Source organism: Microchirus variegatus (assembly GCF_963457635.1).
Source record: "Microchirus variegatus genome assembly, chromosome: 22".
NCBI classification, from domain to species: Eukaryota; Metazoa; Chordata; class Actinopteri; order Pleuronectiformes; family Soleidae; genus Microchirus; species Microchirus variegatus.
This window is the reverse complement of record NC_139823.1, coordinates 19,072,236-19,092,753: the sequence shown is the minus strand read 5'-3', so window position 1 is coordinate 19,092,753 and position 20,518 is coordinate 19,072,236. Positions and strand designations below refer to the sequence as shown.

At 43.8% G+C, this 20,518-nt stretch overlaps 1 protein-coding gene across 1 annotated transcript in view; it reads right to left on the bottom strand.

Moving 5' to 3' along the window:
- The window catches only part of LOC310943366 (zinc finger protein GLI2-like), a gene marked incomplete at both ends in the record, with an annotated part of 47,980 nt that extends 34,415 nt beyond the window's left edge, over positions 1 to 13,565 (bottom strand). Inside the window, one exon of the mRNA XM_083908915.1 lies at positions 13,466 to 13,565. Within this exon, the coding sequence (XP_083765041.1) occupies positions 13,466 to 13,565 (100 nt within the window). The remainder of the gene's footprint in view (positions 1 to 13,465) is intronic.
- Between the last annotated feature and the right edge of the window lie 6,953 nt (positions 13,566 to 20,518).

Sequence of the window (20,518 nt, the reverse complement as noted above, 5' to 3'; positions counted from 1 at the left end):
AGTGTGTCATGATAAAGTGTTGAGTAGTAGAGGCACAAAAAAGAGGAGGAGGAGGAGGAGGAGGAGGAGGAGGAGGCCGCCGCCTCACACAATGAGAGCACGGCGCACAATTAAACGCTGACTCGCACCTCAGCCTCGTCTCGGCGAAGCGCGACAAAAGCTTTCCCGAGGAAAAATCTAATCTCCTGAAATAGAAGGAAACATTAAATATGAACCTACACTCTACATAATAATGAACATTAAAAAAAAAAAAAAAAAAAACACACCAAACATCATTACGGTGATTAATTCTAAACGTAGCGTCTAACGAGTTCCTTCTCGAATTATTGAGAAAGAGCCGGTGTTGAACGGGAGCGGCGATAACAAACGCTACGTTTTTTCCTGACCTCGTTTCTGTCTAATTAGCTCGCACAAACGCCAACGACGGCCACAAGACGAAGCACGCGGCCTCGACAATTAGTCTAAAGGAGCCGTTAGCCGTTAGCAAATCAGCACCTTCAACATATCTGCCTTTTAAATTCAAAGTTTAAAAAGACTCACAATCAGATAATCGTCTTCAACTAGAGATAATTCAGAAAATCTACATCAGAGAATTGACCTGTGATGCAACACTGATAGACATTTTCTATAATAACTATGATAAAATAGTGATTAGTTGCATCGTTATTGTAGATTTTTCATTGCACCAGAATCCTTATCATTAAGAAACTGTTGTTAAATCACAAAGTTAAGTCGTAAATGTGACACACAACTCCTGTAAATACGTAACCATTGATCACAATTACAAAAATAATCACAGTAAAACAGTGTTTTCTTCTCCTTTCCTGTGGTGAAACAAACAAAACTCAACTGCAAACGCGTTTAGATTGAGAGGCCAAACTCGATAACACGCGACAAATCAAGTTAATTTAGTCTGTTGGTGGTTGTAATCCCTCAGCATGCGAAGCCTCCTCCAGATCAGGAAACGAGAGCTCAGCTCAGGGGTTTGGAGTCTGACGACACCCGCTGAGGTCCGTCGCGTCGGCCGCGATCGCGTTTCCCCGACAGCGGCGATCACGTCGTTACGCCCACGCCGCGGCGGTGAGGTAACCGTGGGAGGACGCAGATTTGATTGTGAACGAGAGTGTTCTGTGCAGATCAAACTTTATAAGGTCACAGATCGACCGACATCCTCATTAAAAACAGTCGAATGGTAAAAGCGTGTTTGACCGCGCTCATAAACGTCTGCGTTTAATCAACGCCGTGATCCAAACAGCTGGAAAACAATCACCGGTCACACGTCGTTGACTCTGCTTCCTCTCATAATCATTTTCTAACAATTAAGTCAGTGTTTCCAACGTTTTTAAAACGTTCATTAAAGCCTTCACGTTGCTCTTTAGGATTTGACACTTTTCCCAGAATCCTTTGCCCCGTGTGGCACAGAGCTCAGACGATGGGAATGTCTCATCTCCACCCTCCTTTGAAAAAGTACAAAGACGGAGTCCATCAGTCGGACAGAGAGGGAGGAGACGAGGGGGAAGGAGGGAGGAGACGAGGGGGAGGGAGGAGGCCGGTCGCCACGGCAACCACAGGCGTCTAAAGAGCAGGACGAGTTTCACGACAGGAAATAAAAATAAGGGAAAAGTAGTCATGACTCGGCGTGGGCGCGTTAACGATGTCACAGTCTTTCCCAGCATGCACCGGGCAGCGAGCAGGACGTTCAGTGACGTCACGACTGGTCCTCTGGATACGGACGTAATCGCGGTTTTGACGCCCTGCAGAAAACGTGACTACAGTCGGGATTTAAACACCACCCGAAACATTCAAAATGTAAAGGCGCCATATGTAAGAATGTGGCCAAAAACGGTTACTACACTCAAATTCAAAACACCGAGGTCTTTTAGGTTTCGTTTTCTGACGTAACTGGCAACCCGTGGTTGCTCGGCAGCTGAGACTCTACCGACTGCAATGATTGGTAGACGGCGGTAGGTGGCGCCACATGCATAAACACGATTTGCAGTCTGCAAAATTATTTTTAATGTAAATATTTTGTCTGTGCTGTTGTTGTTGGTGAGTTCAGTTTGTTATATGAAAATTATTCCTGAGTCTCTATGACATATTAGGAGGATTTTATGATTTATTACATAATGCACCTTTAAAATCCAAGAAAATTCAACTTCTTCTTTAAAAAAACTCAGTTGTCTCAGCTTCACTTCACTGTCAGTGAACTTATAACTTGTGATTTTTGCTTTAAGAACACAGTTGAGCTTCATTTTCACGACACGGTGAACAGGTGATGAGTTACCTCTGCGTGTTCACATGAAACCTTCCTCCTCCTCCTCTTCCTCCTCCTCCTCCTCCTCCTCATGTTTCCAGCGTGTCAGAGCTGGTTTCCACGTCTTTTATTGACCCTCTAATCACTTTCATTGCAGTGAGTGAGTGTTGAACACGAGGCCTCGCTAACAGGGGAAACCACTTACCCCAGCTCCATTTATGAGGGAAAATATTCCTCGGAGTTGAATTAGTAAAACGAGCTAAGTCATATGTTGCGGTGTTTTAACGGTTGCTATGGGCCAGTGGCGGTGCAGACGCTGTTCTTTTTGGCGTTTAGTGGGAAACGCAACACTCCGCGCCGCCTCTCAGACCGGAGCCTTTAAAATCCCCCGAACGTGACGAGCCCGCCGCTTCGTAAAAAGATTTACAACAGGCAGACAAACACACGCACCGTGTGTTTATCCTCACGTGTGAGCTTTGATTTCCACTGTAGCCCCGGCTAATTAGCCTGTTATTGCTAATCTCCAGCTGCTTTCTGCAGTACTTACAAGGCAATTAGTCCGCCTCTTCTCATTTCACTGGAACGTCTCTGAAGCGCTGCAGCTCTGAGGCCGCGGGCCTGTCACAGCCTCACACTGTGACAACGCCACACGAGTACAACCGACTAAACACCCACTAACTGACCTTCAACAAACTACATCACTGTACCGTCAACAGCTAATGATCGTTGATCCTAATTTAGACGAAGTCACATTTTCCTTTTAGACTGAAAAACTGCAAAAGACTTCTTCATCATCTCAACTCTTAAGAGCATGTTCACGTCTTTATTTCACTGTTAGACAGATTTTTACAACAGGAAACTGAAGTTTGTAAACCACTCACTCTCACACACCAAAGTCCATAGAGAAACTGAAAGATTTTAACATCACAGCACACAAGAGTTGTTGATCCACTGCTGCCTCCATCATTAAGTTCAAATGTCTTATTTTTTGGAATTCGGCATTTGAAATATTTCATTTAGACTTAACTTAAGTGACACAAAGTGACCACACGAGGCAGCAGTAGACCAGCAGCTCCTGTGTCCCTGTGAGCTAAACTGATTTTCTCTATGGGCTTTGGTGTGATACATCTTTGAACATATTCTTACAGTTTAAATGCCATCATTTGTATTTAACCAGTATTTAGTGACCCTGCACTGTTTTTATATTCAAACCAAAATAATCCGGATCGAAACGTCAACTTTTCGACACGCGTCGGTCAGCTCTAAAACAAACGACTTAAAGCTCAGCGCCGTTTGATCCCACGTTTACGTAATTATTCAAGTGCAAAGCTGCAGTGTTTGTGTGAGTTTATTTAACACACTGATCTATGAGCTCATTACAACACGGCCTCCACGGTGACACACACACACACACACACACACTGATCCCTGTGTTTGTTTAGCGGGTCACAAGTTAAACTAACACACACACACACACACACAGCATCTCCACATGTGCGGTGTTTTCATTCTGACTCGTGCACAGTCGTCTGGGCTAACACCAAAACCACGTCAGTCGTAACCAGCTGTTTATATAAAGCGCTGCAGACCGTTGTCCCCCCCGCCCCCCCCCCCCCCGCCTCTCTGTGTTTATTATATTTAAGGGTGCGTTCAGACGCTGAACTCACAGTAAAGGTTCAGAGCGATTTTCACAGCGTTTAACCCTCCTGCTGAAGAGTCATCCGCTGCGTCCACACTGTTTTTGTTTGAAAATGCATCGCTTGTTGCTACGGTTACACCTGCCGTACGCAGTAGCCCGGCAGCTAAGATTGGAACGCTCCAAGTCGTCGTCGACTAAACTAAAAAATACCAAAAATGCAGCACAAAACCGAGCGAGCAGCTCTTGAAAACACCAGGATTTCTCTGTTTTTTTAAAGCGGACCTAGACCGGAAGTTCCTATTAAGGCTGTTTTTTAGTGTGTATCTGCGTCATTACCTTGTTTATGAAGCCCTGAAGTTTCTAAACAAACTGCTGTTCTCTCTGGGCTCAAAAACTAGGTTTTTGAGGATAAAAACAAGTTAATGTATGTAAGTAGACCTCCATAACTAACATATATGTGCAACAGGACCACTCTATGGGAGCTTTAATGAAAATAGAGAAGTGTGGATTCTCATGAGTTTAACTTTGTGAAAACTGCAGTTAGTTAGAGTGGATGCAGATTGTAAAATATGAATGAAAAAAGACGATGCAGTGGTGCGGATGTAGCCTCAGTTGTGACGACTCCACCATCGCCTCGTTGTCAGTTGTATTTTCTGAAACATCTGGATGCATTTTCATTCTTAAACACTGTTTTAAGAACACTGTTTTGAATGAAACCCAGGCGTAGATGATTCACGCGTCCACAAACGCTCAGGTCTTACACTGGTGTGTTTGACGGTGACACTGCGGCGTCTGTTCCTGGTGTTAAAACCAGACAAACTGGGGACCTGCCCTCAAACCTCAGAGGCCAAAGCTCCGGGGGGGTGGGGGGGTGGAGGAGAACTCATTTGCAGTCCAGGAAAGCAGAGGGGATCCAGAGTCAAAAGAGGTGGGGGAGTTTTGGCTTAATCCTCTAAAACATCCATATATCGCGGCCCGAGCGCTCGCTCCCTCCCCACAGCTGTAAATCTGCAGGAATGTAGCCTGTTGTTTTTGGAATCAGCGCAGGCAAACCTTAACGGCTGCGAGAGATTGATGTCTGGAGACGTCGCCTCGAGCTGGCGGTGGCATATTTCAGCGCTGGGATATCTTCAGTCAACCGGCAATACTTAAAGAGAGAGAGAACCAAAGGCCCCCCCCCCTCTCTCTCTCCATGTTTACCACAACGGACTGAAGCGAGCATCACTTTCTCCTGTCACTTTCACGTCAATGTTTGTATTCGTTATAACTCAACACGAGCTGCCTCAGTGTGTCTTTGTGGTGACTTCTTTATGTGGAGAGAGCAGAGAGAGAGAGAGTGGAACTCTGGTTGATGTTGGATATGTAGGCCATGTTTTTAAGTCTTCCCGTAATCACGCTCCTCAAGTGCTGAGTGCAGAAGGAGGCTGATTTTATCCAGTCGTCTTTTAAGTAGATTAAATTATACTGTAAGGAAAGAAAAAAAACAACAACTTCTTTTTTCTTTCTTCTTTTTTATCTAATCTGGAGGTTTCTTCCGCCAGCCTCTCTCCTGACTGAAACTTCAAACTTCAGATAAAAGTCAAGGCAAGGGCATCTTGGAAAGTCATCAAGCTGATTGTTTGTAAAGAGGAGCGTTAGTGTGTGTGTGTGGACTCTACTACACCACACTGCAAACTGAAATGAGCTGTGGTTTATTTGTTTACAACGTTTAACGCGTTGAAAAGCCAGTGCGACGACCAGCAGCGATATCCACTCATTCTGCTGTAAACCACGTATGAGTCTCCTGAAGTCAGGTGTTGTTATAAATGTTAAATCTTTAAGGCTACGTTTACATTAGCACGGGTATTTTTTTTAAACGGAGACTTTCCCCTGCGTTTGTGCCTTTCCTTTACACACAAACGGCGATTTCGCCTCTGAAAACGATTCTTTCCAAAAAAAAGTTTTTGCGTTTGTATGTAAACGGAGAGTTTTAGGCAATCTACGCTCCAAAAATGCGACCTTTTTACATTTGGATATGATTAGAGCTGCAACTAACGATTATTTTCGTAATCGATTTATCTATCGATTATTTTCTCGATTAATCGATGAACCGTTTGGTCCATAAAATGTCAGAAAATGTTAAAAAACTTCGATCAGTGTTTGTCAAACCTGGAAATGATGATGTTCTCGAATGTTTTTGTTTTTGTCCATAAACCAAATGGTTCAGTTTGAATGATTTTTCTTTATGTGGAGCAAAGAAACCAAGAAAATATTCACATTTAAGAAGCTGAAACAATCAGAAATCTGAGGTTATTGTTATTGTCTGAGGATTGGCGTGAGAATTTTAGGATGTTGCGATCATCACTGCTGTCACTCTGTCACTTGTATAGTTACGTCTGTACATCGAGGCTCAGAGGTCAGTCGTTGTTGTTGTTGTTGTTGTCGATGAGGATTCTGATCGGCTCGTATGGCTTTCTCCTTCTTCCTACACTGCCGCCTACAGGCTTGGCGTAGTTATGATGGCTCTGGACAGCATATTTATGCTTTTTTGAAAACGATGACGAGTGCACAAACTTATTTTGGAAAACGGAGGGAAGAAAATATCTGGGTTTTTTTTTAATATCCAGCAAGTGTAAACGTAGCCTCAGTTTCTTTCGATGAAAATAATAACATACGACGGTCTCATGAGTCAGAGCGGAGCTGTGGGCCGAGCTGCCCCGTTAGAAAACAATGGGATTTATGTGAGCGCCGTGACAAAGGCCTCCTCCTCCTCCTCCTCCGTTAGATGAATGAAGACGGGCCCGGCTGTGTAAATAGTATTTTAAAAGAGGTGGCTTTGTGATAAGAACAGATTCCTTTATCAGGCGGCTAAAGTGGGGGCAGTGGACAGTGAGTAATTGATGCCGGCTGCGTGCGAAGGCTCCCCGTCGCAAACAGCAGCGAGCTGCACAGGGAGCACTCAGGGGGTCAGGCCCGCTGGCAGAGAAAAATGTGTCCGAAAAAAGGCTCAGGGTCCACATCCTACTCCGAGAGGACGGCCACTAATCTTCCTGAGAAGAGGAAGATGAAGGGAGGGGGAGCAGCAGCAGCAGCAGCAGCAGCAGCAGCAGCAGCAGCAGCAGCAGCAGCAGCTCTTTTCTCTCATTCTTTCTTCTTCTTCTTCAGCCTCTGTGCTGTTTAAATGAGGCTCAGCTCAGGGACAAGACAGCACCAACACACACTGTTTCACCAAGAACCACCACAGTCTGCAGCTGAAGCCTGGGAAATACACGGGAAATGATCAGTGTGTTCACACTGAACCTGAAGCCTGAACAACCAATAACTGCAGCTTCATCTTAAAGGGTTTAGACCAAAAATGTCCCTTCATAGCAACACAATAACCACAAAAAGGTGTTTTTATTAACCCACTGACGCTTTGCCCGTTTCTATTAGGGATGTGAATCTTTGGGTGGCTAAAGATTCGATTAGATTCCGATTCTTAGGGTCACGATTCGATTCAAAATCGATTCTCGATTCAAAAATAGATACAATCGTAGTGTGTTAAGGCAAATTATGGCATCAAAACAATACAGTTTGTATAAGATAATGTGATAATGTGATCACACAAAACTTGCATAAACAAGAGCTTAGACGAGCTGCCTTTTTCTCCCAGAAGTTACAAAAATAAACTGTACACAAATAACACAAACTGGTATTTTGAGTGGTTTTTCAAAATAGAAACTTAAAAAAATAATAATAATAATGTTTTTTCCCTCAAAAATCGATTTTTGAAGTTTATGAATCGATTCAGAATCGTGGATGATTAGAATCGCGATTCCTATGTGAATCGATTTTTTCCCCACCCCTAATTTCTACCATTAAAGCCAGGAGCACGGCTATGTAATTCTACCATAGATGGTAAAGTGGATACGTCAATTTTCGGGGAGGGTATAAGGATTCCTCTCGACATTGTTTTGAAATTTCTTTGACAGCGGAGAGATTCCTGAAGCCAGGGATTTTGAGGAGTTTCTAGGCTTCGATGACACTGTCGCTGACTTTGAACGCGCTGAAGAAATCGACGGTTCAGTTCGATGCTGTTCGATGTTCTTCACAGTCCATCAGGACTAAATCAAGGCACTGACACAAGTTGATATTACTTTATTTTCTTACTGTGTTTTTAATTGAGAATAAAACTCAACTCAATTTCCCTGGAAGGCCACGGGTGTAAGCTCTGAAATACTGAGTAGTGTTCTTATTTTAAACTGTGTCATGTATAACAAAATGAAAGAAAAGCATCATGAGGGGACGAATATAAAAATGCTCCAAAATTGCTGGAAAATAAGGGATTTGGGAACAAAAAATTTCAAAAAAAAAAAAATTATAATGAAGATGAAACTTGGTTTTCATGAAAATCACATAAATGTATTTGCTCAGGTGAAAACCACCCGGCAACGGTGTTCTAGGGTTAATGGGTTAAACATCAGAATAAAAAAAAAACACATATTAAAATCAAAAGTGCGATGATTTTTCTCAACAAACTAAACCGTAACTCGACAAACCCGGTAACAGATCTAGCGTTTTAGAGAGCGATAATCTTCACTTTTCCTGAAAAATGTTTTGTTTTCCACCTCGAGAGCGGTAAACTGGGGAATACTGAGCCTGTTTAGGTCTGCCGCCCCTTCAGCCCCCACCCCCTCCACCCACTGTGTCCTGGGGCAACCTAGGAGGCGCTAAGTACTTAGACTCCCTCCCTGCGGACCAGCCAGACTCAGCAGAAAGACCTGGGAGGGATGGAGGGAGGAACCCGGCGAGGGAGGGAGGGAGTGTGGGGGCGTTGTTGGGTGAGGAGGTGTGTGGGGGGTGGTGGTGTATACGCACTGAGCTCCGCACATCAATCTCCCTCGCACATGACAAACTCACTCTCAGCAAGATGTATGTCAGGAGCCACCAAAGCCAGTTAATCAAATCATTAGCAGCACCCGGTCGTTTCCCCTGGCCTAGTTTACAGACACTGACGGAGAGAGAGAGAGAGAGACTCACTGCTGCTGCTGCTGCTCCCACTAAAATATTCACTAAAAGAAAATCTGCATCAGTGACACGTGTAAAGTCCACACATTTTTCACATTCCATCATTTGGTTTTCAAATCAGGCCTAAGAATAAACCTCGGCGTGTTCGAATATCACAAATTCATTTTGAAATCTGCTATAAACCAAAGGGAAGATCACGTGACTTATTCTGCTCTATAATCTAAGCTTCAGCGTTCATCCATGACCTCGGAACCCGCAGAAGATCATGTGACATGAGCTTTTTTTTTTTTCTCCTCGGGTCACAGAGCGACCTTTGACCCTCGACCTCTGAGCCAACATGTACGTTCAAGTCCTTGAAGTTCACGTACACGTGTGTGTGTGTGTGTGTGTGTGTGTGTGTGAAGCCTCGTGAAGATCCTGTGGATCTGTGACTGGAAATCTTCTATTAATCCAGTTTTTAATCCACAAAAGAGTCCTAATTAGATTAAATTAAGAGAGCGATGTGAGGTCGTGAATCCAGTTAATCTGCGATAAAACTTGACGCGTTTCTAATTTACTACAAAACTCACTTATAGGGATGTGAATCTTTGGGTGGCTCACGATTCGATTTAAAATCAATTCTCGATTCGATTCATACGATTCTTGATTCACAAATTGATACAATGCATAGTGTGTTCAGTTTGTATAAGATAATGTGATAATGTGATCACACAAAGGCAAACTTAAGACAAAAGTTAACATTTATTTATTCAAAACAAATACAAACTAACTGTACAAAACAATAAGTTTAGCATAAATAAAAGCTTAGCTGTCTTTTTCTCCCAGAAGTTATAAAAATAATCTGTACACAAATAACACAAACCAGTGTTTTGTGTGGTTTTTCAAAATAGAAATTATTTTTTTTTTATCGATTTTTGAAGTTTATGAATTGATTATAATCGTGATTTTTTTTTTCCTCCACCCCTACTCACTTCCATCAGCAAATTTGCATAAAGAGACAACCTAAGCTCCGCCCCCGTCACCTTTATGTTCCACACACGCCTCTCCACTTTTACCTTTAATAAAAAGAATCTGCAAAGGCCATAACTCTGCATTTAACCGATCGTCTCTGATGACAAACGGCCGATTCTCAACGCGTTCTTCACCGCGTCATCTCTCCATCGCTAATATTTTCTCTCTAAATGCCTTCTTATGGTTATTAGGCGGCGTGGATGTGGAATGACAAAGGTCCCGGGGCCGGTGTAAATCTGAGCGCCGTGCGCTCGGCCCTGTGCGAGCAGACAGATGTGAGCTGTCACAGGAAATACAGCCGCTCGTTTGAATCTATTAGCCGGGCAGCGGAGCCTCGGGCTCGGCCAGAGGGAGGAGAAACCTGAGCCAGGTCTGAACCAGGTCTGAGCCAGGTCTCGCTAAACAAGTCCAAGAGTCGCAAACGCCAGACGTTCATTTTCTTCCTCTGGAGCCAAAGCGGAGCAGGAAGGAGGTTTGATGGTCAGATAGCGTCGTCTGAGGCGTCGGCGGCGTCTGCAGCACCTGCGTCCGTTCTAATTGAGCGCGAGCGGCGTCGTATCCCACTTTTTAAACAAAGTGACTCTCGCTTGAGCTTCATTACACGCTCGCACCCCATTTCCATAGGCCTCTGGGAACAGGACCTGGGCCGCTCGCACAAAATAAATGACCGCTCCATGATAAATGGTTCTATTAGCAATCCAGATTGTTAAACTGTGATATAACAGATCGGAGAGAGGGGCGCGGGGGCCCATTCATTTTCCCTCCCTTCTGCGCGCACACACACACACACACACCCTGCTGTAAATAGCTTGTTTTTTTTTTTTTTTATGTGTAAATAACATATTAAAACTCGGCATTAGCCATGTCCTTTGATAGAGAGGAAATTGTTGTAAATAAATAACGCGGGACGGGAATATAAAACAGGGCGGGCTGTTGGTACGGCTCAGAGGTGGGCATGACTTAGGTGACAGGGATTCTGACGCCGACAGTAAACCATTCACACGCAGTAAACGCGGCGGTGGCGGCGGCGATATATTAGCATCGTCTGCTTCTCCCGCTCAGGTTCAAGGACCTCGTCGTCTCCTCCTCCTCCTCCTCCTCCTCCTCCTCCTCCTCCTCCTCCTCTACAGCTGCATATTCACTTATCAGGAGCCGGACACTGGAATAATAATGCATATTACTGTGATAAGTAATTGCTCTGTCGCCGCTCACTGGCACCACGACTGTGGCTCTTTTTTAGCACGTGCTGATATCTGATTGGTAAAAGACGGGGAGCAGGTAATTGTTTTTAAAATAAAAAAGATTAAAATACTGAGGCTGATAGGGAGGAAGAGTTATTATTATTATTATTATTGTTATTTAAGGTAAGAGAAGATGAAGATTTCCACAGCTGCCGCGTGTATAAAGGCCACATTATACTTATCCGACTGCGTAACCACGGAGACCCCTAGAGCCTCAATACGCACTGCAATTCCCCGCCCGATCAGTAGGGGTCGCTACGCAAGGTCGTTGTGCTTTTGGTTACAGTGAGCAATGGCATCCGAGAGAAAAAGACTGTTGATGTTTTTTCTTTTCTGTCTCACGGAACGCAGTTTTAAGATAATTTCAGGCGAGAAATTAGCCATTTAGAGTCTAAACATGTGCTGTGTGTGTTAAGATTTGACGTATTTACAGTTTGGCAGCGACGTTGTCGGCGGTGATCAGCTCCGCCTCTGTGGATGCTCAGAGCAGCGTTAGCTCGGCCTGTCCTGACGACCAATCGCAGCCCTCGCCGTCTCTGTTGTCCCTTGACGGAGTGACGGACACTTTAAAAATGTGCAGTCGGAGACGACGCAGATGCTCTGCGACAGGCTCTGTGTAATCTACGTAGAGCACTTTACGCAGGAGTATACATTGGGCTTAAGTCTGGCTTTACACGACAACGATCCCGGGTGAAACCTGACAAAATATTTGATCAGATGTGCCTTTCGTTTAGATGGCGACGGCGGTTTTGGGGCTTAAAAACAACAGCAAAAAAAAGGCGTTCCCGTCTAAAGGGTTGAAAACGTAAAAGTGCGCTCTGAGCTGCTCACGCTGGCTATCCTCCTGTACGACGTCAGATCCATGTGCAGTACAGACAAACAACAGCAAAAATGTGGGATTATAATCCATCAGTCGGACATTCAAATCGCCTCAGCTGCTACTTCGCGCTAAGAGAGAGAAGTAGAAGGAAGTTTCAACGCCTTCCTGTTCTCCTGGTGTTCACAGTGCCACCTAGCCACCTGGCATGCATACTACATCAAATTTCACACACTTTTGCGTCACCGTGTGCGCGCAGATTTCCACCCAAAGACGCTCGTCTAAACACGGAATAAAAAGTGGGAACGCAACGACCACTTTTGCGGTTTGTTAGCCTAAATATACAAAATATAATAAACACGCCACCAGGTTGAGTTTAGGGTCAAAGTAACGAGATTCATGGAAAACCGGGATTGAGTTTCTGGAAATCTCTCGCTGCTTCGCTCAAAACTGTGGCTTCATTCATCATCATCTGCATCACAGTGTTAAGACTGAACCAGAGTCATGTGATCAAAGTGTGTGTTTCTAAAGTCCTGAGGATCTCTAACCAGCGGATTGTTCTGTGCTTCTGAAGGAGGCGGGGCCTCGAATCCTTTCAATATTGGCACTTAAATGACGTTTTCTATTTCTTATATTCTGCTGTGACCACTGAGGCATCATGGGAACTGTACATGTGTCTCTGAGCTTTGTTCAAATATTGAAGACGTCTGTGTAAAGAAACGTCCTACATTGATGTTCTGGATTTCTTCCTCACGTCGAGCCCCCCCCCGAGTTCTTCATTAAAAGAGCGGCGACGCCACATTTTGTTCCCGGGAACGCGTTTTTCTGGCTCGCCGCCTGCGTTTGTTCCTTCTTTATGGATTAATGAGTGTTTCTTTCTAATGGCAGGCCACCAAGTCCTTCATTAACCAGTAAAAATGTCACTAAATCACACATTTAATTTCCATTTCAAGGGCGGCCCCATCACTCTGCATCTTTGTCAGCCTCTGAAGCTGCACCGTGTCGTCCTGGCCCTTTTTCTTTTATTTCTTTATTTCTTTATGCTCTGGAGGTAAGAACGAGGTCTTTGAGGCTGATTATGCTGAGCTTTCATCACACGTTGGCTGACATCTTTAAAACATGGATTCTCTCCCCAGCGAGCGAGGATCAGTGCTACTCTTCATTTAGTTCAACAACACAAACACTCCTTCTCCCCCTCGCTCTCGTGTCATGTCACCTGTTCATCAGCGTTTAAACGCTGCTGCCACCCCCCTCCTCCTCCTCCTCCTGCTCTCCATCCACATTAATGATGCTCTTTTAGGATTCCTGTCAGAAATCCAGTGTAAGTCACCTCTGACTGCAGCTCACACCTGATCAGGCCTGAGGAGAGCCACGAGAGTCGGCGGCTCACGCCACCGCAGCCACAGCGCTGCGTCTTTGAAATGCATATTTCATCAGCGCTGCGCTCGGTCCCGACCTCTCCGCCCCGTGGCTCAGCTCCTCAGAGACTTCTACATCTAGAGAACCAAACGCCTTACCTCTCGTCTCCAACGGTGAGGGTTTCTTTGCCAGCTCTCCGAAAGCGTTCCCGTCCATTTTGTCCTTTTTCTCGTTGGCCCTGGACGCCGACGTGTCCATGGCCAGCGTGTCTCTGGAAGACAAATGAAAGAAAACGCGTTATTTTAACACAAATCCGATCATTTATCAAGCAAAAGGCTTCGTGGATTCTCCTCAGAGTGATGTTTAATGTTAGCATTTATTAGCTTTACTTTAAAGGTCACATAGAGTGGTCCTGTTGCACATATATGTTAGTTATGGAGGTCTTCTTACATACATTAACTTGTTTTTATGCTAAAAAAACCTCCTAGTTGCTGTAAACGAGCCCATAGAAATCCTCTTTTCTGACGCTGTTTGCCAGCTGCGATATTTCAGACTCAACTCTCTCACCCAGAAGACGGAGTGTGTTGTGATTGGCCAGTACCCGGAAGTGACATATCAGCACACCAGCTCTCAGAAACACAGCAGCTCCCCCCTCTGGAACGGTGGATGCACTGCTCCTCATTATCAAAACATTGTTTTAACAGTGTTCAAAAATAGCTTCTTCACGACTCCCCGCCGCAGTCCCTTTGACGACCTTTGACCCGGAGTCAGACCCAGAGTTAGAAGACACTGTCGCTCGTGAAACACCTCCACAACGGACGTTATTCTTCTTCTGCGGTTCAACGTACGCAACCGGATGTGCCCGGACTAGTGCCCGGAGCAAGAGGATCTGCTGTTCAGGAGAACCGCTGTTTACGTAACCGGACCGGGTTTTTTCAGAGATCTCGCTGAGCCCGAGATTACAATAAAACACAGCGTTCTCAGCAGTGGCTGAACTGTTTGTTTAGAACCTTCAGGGCTTCTTAAACAAGGTAATGACTCAGATACGCACTAAAAAAACAGCCTTAATTGGAACTTACGGTCTAGGTCCGCTTTAAGCTCTGAACAGCATCTTATGATTTGACTCACTTTAAAGTAAGTGAGATAAATGAAACTTAAAGGCACCATATGTAAGAATGTGGCCAAAAACAGTTACTACACTCAAATTCAAAACACAGAGGTCTTTTGGGTTTCGTTTTCCGACGTGACTGGCAACCCGTGGTTGCTCGGCAGCTGAGACTCTACTGACTGCAATGCTCGGTAGACGGCGGTAGATGGCGCCACATGCCCAAACATGATTTCAAAACATAAACATGATTTGCAGTCTGCAAAATATTTATTTTAATGCAAATATTTTATCTGTACAGTTGTTGTTGGTGAGTTCAGTTTGTTATATGAACATTATTCCTGAGTCTCTGTGACATATTAGGAGGATTTTATGATTTATTACATAATGCACCTTTAAAGAAGAAAACACACTCTGTTGTTTATCCGTGAGTTGATCCTGAAGCGTGGGACAAACATGTCGGAGGGTTTTCTCCATGCGGCGGTTGAACCCCCGCCTTTCACGACTCAATTTGCTTTCTGGCAGCGAGGCTGTGGGGGTCGGTGGGGGGTTCAGGGGGTTAAAGGGGAGGGGGATGAAGAGGCGGGGGTCTTTGCTCGCATGTCATCAAAGTTTATTTGACTATTGACCTTTTTGCCAGAGCTTTTCAGGAGGGCTTTGTGGGCCGAACAGTTGGAACAATACAACTTTATCTTCAAAGCAGCGGAGAGTTCTCTTCACTCCGGATCCACGACGCTCCTCACATTCTCCTCTAAAGACCTGAAAGCCCAACATCTGGGAACATCTGGTTTTCACTCTCCATACTTTTAAACCACAAGCTTTGACTGGATTTAGTCCAAGAGCAGCAGAGTTAGATCTGTGGTTAACCGTCGGCCATTTAGACTAAAACACCACAAGATCAATCAAACCAACGCCAGTACTCGGAATTAAAAAACAGTCCTCTATGCTAGCTAACATGTATCTATCTATGCTAACACACACACAAAAAAACATGTCACATGACCATTCAGGTCCACACTGTTTACAAAATAAAAGACTCAGTTTCTATTCGTCCACACTAAAACAACCCTGCAGTTTACAAATTAAAGACTCACTCTATTTGTCCACACAAAAACACAACACAGCAGTTTACAAAATAAAAGACTCACTTTCTATTTGTCCGCACTAAAATACAACCCTGCAGTTTACAAAATAAAAGTATCAGTTTCTTTATCCACACTAAAATACAACCCTGCAGTTTACAAAATAAAAGCCTCAGTTTCTATTTGTCCACACTAAAACACAACCCAGCAGTTTACAAAATAAAAGCCTCAGTTTCTATTTGTCCACACTAAAACACAATGCAGCAGTTTACAAAATAAAAGCCTCAGTTTCTATTCATCCACACTAGAACACAACCCTGCAGTTTCCAAAATAAAAGGCTTGCATTCTATTTGTCCACACTGAAACACAACCCTGCAGTTTACAAAATAAAAGACTCAGTTTCTATTTGTCCACACTGAAACACAACCCTGCCGTTTACAAAATAAAAGACTCAGTTTCTATTCATCCACACTAAAACACAACCCTGCAGTTTTCAAAATAAAAGGCTTGCATTCTATTTGTCCACACTAAAACACAACCCAGCAGTTTACAAAATAAAAGTATCAGTTTTTTTATCCACACTAAAATACAACCCTGCAGTTTACAAAATAAAAGACCCACTTTCTGTTCGTCCACACTAAAACACAACCCTGCAGTTTACAAAATAAAAGCCTCAGTTTCTATTTGTCCACACTAAAACACAAAGCAGTTTACAAAATAAAAGTATCAGTTTCTATTCGTCCACACTAAAACACAAAGCAGTTTACAAAATAAAAGCCTCAGTTTCTATTTGTCCACACTAAAACACAACCCTGCAGTTTCCAAAATAAAAGTCTTGCATTCTATTTGTCCACACTGAAAAACAATGCAGCAGTTAACAAAATAAAAGACCCAGTTTCTATTTGTCCACACTAAATTAAAAGTCTCAGTTTGTTCGTACAGACTAAAATAAAAGCCAACGTTTGTGTTTGTCCACACTGAAACACCCCTCACAGATTCCAAAATAAAAGCCTGAGTGTCTGACAGTGTCCGTCTTGTGTAAAAGCAGCAGCGCAGACTCTTCTGACCTTGTAAACAGCTGTTAGAGCGATCACTGTCGTGTTTTTAGGGGTCAGATTTGCAGCCTCGTGTTTTTCCGCGGCGAGTGTGTAACAAGTTTGTGTTGTAGGTCACACACACGTGAGTTAGTCAATGACTTTAGTGCGTCTTTAACAAAGCTGTGACTCTGACTGACAGCTCGGCCTGGTGTCTTTATGGCTGCAGATGAATCAGTGGAACAGGTGTGAGAGGCCAGGAGAGTGAAGCCTCATGGGAAGTCCCTCACCTCACACACACACACACACACACACAGAAGCCCCTGTAGTTGAGGTGATATATGAGGCACATAATGGTGGTCTTTCACGCTCACAGGTCTCTGATCTGTCCTCACAAATCATGATTAGTCAGGCTCAACATTTGCTGTTCACACATTTGTCTGCTGCAAACACTGTGGTTTAATTAGTCCACAATTATCTCCGTCAAAGTCAACTTTCATTTGTAATCATCCACCATTTAATATTTAGTTTTATTTAAACTAAATGTTGGTCATCTTTTCTACAAAATAAAACAAACAATAATGTTCACAATGTGGACCTTTATTGTCAAAATCATAATTTTTTGTCTCAGTTTCTATTCGTCCACACTTAAACACGACCCAACAGTTACCAAAATAAAAGACTCTCTTTATTCGTATATGTAACTAAAATAAAAGCCTTAGTCATTAAAACATATAAAAAACAACCCTGCACTTTTTTAAGATTAAAAGCCTACAAAATAAGAGCCACAGTTTGTGTTTGTCCCCACTAACCTCTCCCTCCACAGATTTCAAAATAAAAGCCTCAGTTTCTGTTCTCTGTATCATGACATGTTTTTTTAATGCAAACTAGTTATATTACTAATAATATGTCGTTATATTATGTTATATATTTTGTTTTCAAATGTTCACTTTTTCTAAATTCAGCTTGAAATTATTTGCAATTTCCTGCCAATTATTAACGTCATCGTGGATGTGCAAAGACCTTTAGCGTCAAAACCTCAGTGTCTCATTAAAATGAAGATGATCTCCGGTAAATAATCAGTAGATTTCGGCCTGTGTTTGATTAATTTACGTCTTCAAATGCGTTGAATGACACAGTTAAGTAGAGTAACTGGATCATTGGCTGTTGTTAAAGTGCTGTATTGATCTTATCTCTGCATCGGCGACCGTTAATCTGGCCGCGGGATGGATTATTGTGCTGTTGAAACGTTGACTCAGGAGTGAACTGCAGTGAAGTGACTTGCAGCGGTGGTTGTTAATAACCAGGTTAGTGAGTCAATAGCTCAGTTAGTGGTGTAATTAAGCGTCCCCTCCCTCTGTTGACAGTAGGCTCCTCTCAAAGGCCACACAATGATTCATTTCAGTATAATGGCCCACAAAGAGATCCTTACAATAAGGTTATTTAAGGGGGCTACTTCAGAGGAACCCCCCCCCCTTCTCCTCCTCCTCCTCCCCCTCCACCTCCTCCTCCTCCTTCTCCTTCCTCCTCCTCCTCCTCAGCTTTTCTGTTGAGTCATTGTTGTGAAATGAATGACTGTTTATTCTGTCGACTCATGCAGAGAAGAGCATGGACTCTCTGCTGTTTGTTCAGGCGCACACACACACACACGTGGTCTTATTTTTATTTTTTTTATCCCTATAAAAACAATTAAAGATGGAGTTTGTTTGTTTGTCTGTTGCCATGGACGACTTGTGTGTGTGTGTGTGTTCTTGTATTTGTGGCATACTGAGGACCAGTGAGGGGTTTTTAACCAACAAAGTGAGGTCATTTTTACAAAGTGAGGACATTTTTGCCGGGTCTCACTTTGTTTTCACTGAAATCACTTCCTTAGATTGTAAACATGCTATATCATATATACTATACTATATCAGATATCCTCAATTTTCCAGGCCCGGTTGGATTCACACACTTTTCTTTCTGGGGCGCCACCTGTAAACATTTTATGGTACTGCACCCAGTAGCTCTCTGTAGTTGTCATTCATGAAGTAGATACTTGTAATTGTGTTGATTTATAAAGTGGAAATGCTGGTCCTCAGTATGCAGCAAGTACAAGTGTGTGTGTGTGTGTGTGTGTGTGTGGACAAGCTGAAGCTAAAAGTGAGAGAGGTTTTTTTTGCATTTTTCAAATTTCAGGCTTCAGAATCAGACTGTATGCATTCCTCAATGAAAATGGAGCAGTTTGAGTGTAGCGCGCCTTACTTTCAGTCTGTCCAGACTAAAGTTTTCAAGCAAAAACAGAATTAATTGTATTTTCAAACTCCCAAACTCTGCTTTCAGCGACGTGTTCAAGTCTGGACTGTGTTCCTGGAATAATCCAGAACTTCTCCCTGGGTCACAAATCCACATTATGTTCAGAATAATGGATATTCTGAACTTTCTACTGCTGCTATGAAAGCATCTGATGCGGAAAACTGTCTCTGAACTGCTTTTTACTCTGCCACAGACGTGAAACACACTTTTCCACGTGTTATTATGTGTAAAGTTGACACTGTTCTTCTTCTTCTTCTTCTTCTTCTTGTGTTTGCAGTGAAGCTCCCGCGGCTCCACACTGACTTCCTCCTGGGACGGACGGACCCGCAAACATCAGAGTAAGTCACCAGGAGAAAACACCTCTGACCCTCTGTAAATTAACTAAGGGCCCACAAACGCTCACACAGGATATAATATATTATTCTGCGACTCACGGAGCTCAAAGTGAACGTGTGGTGCAGGCAGTCAGAGGGGCCCCCCCCATCGCCCCCCCCCCCCACCCCGCTGCGTCAGGAAAACAAATGCCTGTGCCTGCAGAGGTGTAGCCGGTGTACAGGAGCAGCGTTTGGCTCATCACGGCGTATTACGGCAGCCGCTGTCCTCCTGAATTATTAGAGCCGCTCTTGTCAAGCAAACAAACGACTCTGTCTGCGCTCAAAAGGTCACGGCGTAGCAGAGTAAAATCACAGAGCGTGCAGTCAATTCCTCGCCGCAAACTCCTTTTTTCCAAGGGCCACTTGCTGGAATTTATGGTCGGGCCCCGCACCTATTCTCCTTTGAATAATGGCCACCCTATAAAAGAAGCCCAGGTCGGTGGCGAGTCGAAAATAGAACGCGGCTCCGACCGAAAAACGAGGGGTTGTTTATAGTGCGAGCGGTGAATGCACAAATAGGGGCTAACAGTGACATTTGGATTTATACTGACTTCCCAAACTCTGAACCACAGAGGAAACGACGAGAAAATCCCACGACTGAAACTCAAAGCAGAGAGAGAGAGAGAGAGAGAGAGAGGATGTTCAATATCCTGTGGCTGAGCCCCCCCCACCCACCCTCGACAACAAGGAACAGATGTGACAACAGTGAGTGACACACACACACACTCATTTTGACTTTATACATGTTTTAATGTAGAGTTCAGGGAGTTTTAAACTCACTCACTCTCCCTGCACCAAAACCCCATTGAGAAAACCAGTGATTTTAACATCACAGCACACAGGAGTTCACAGGAGTTGTTGATCCACTGCTGCCTCCATCACTAACTTTAAATGACTGATTTTGTCACTTCGGCTTTTAAAATCCTTACTTTGGATTAGCCTCAGTGACACAAAGTGACCACACGAGGCAGCAGTAGACCAGCAGCTCCTGTGTCCCCGTGAGCTATATATTTTAAGTCTAGAATGTCATGAGTCACTAAATGAGTCATGTTCACGTCTTTATCTGACTCTTAGACTGACTGATCCTCCAGGAAGCTGAAGTTTGTAAACCACTCACTCTCCCACACCAAAGTCCATAGAGAAAATCATCGATTTTAACATCACAGCACACAGGAGTTCACAGGAGTTGTTGATCCACTCCTGCCTCAATCACTAAGTTTACAATTTTATTATTATTTTGTTAAATTCGGCATTTGAAAACAAACGTTTGGATTAACCTCAGTGACACAAAGCGACCACACGAGGCAGCAGTAGACCAGAAGC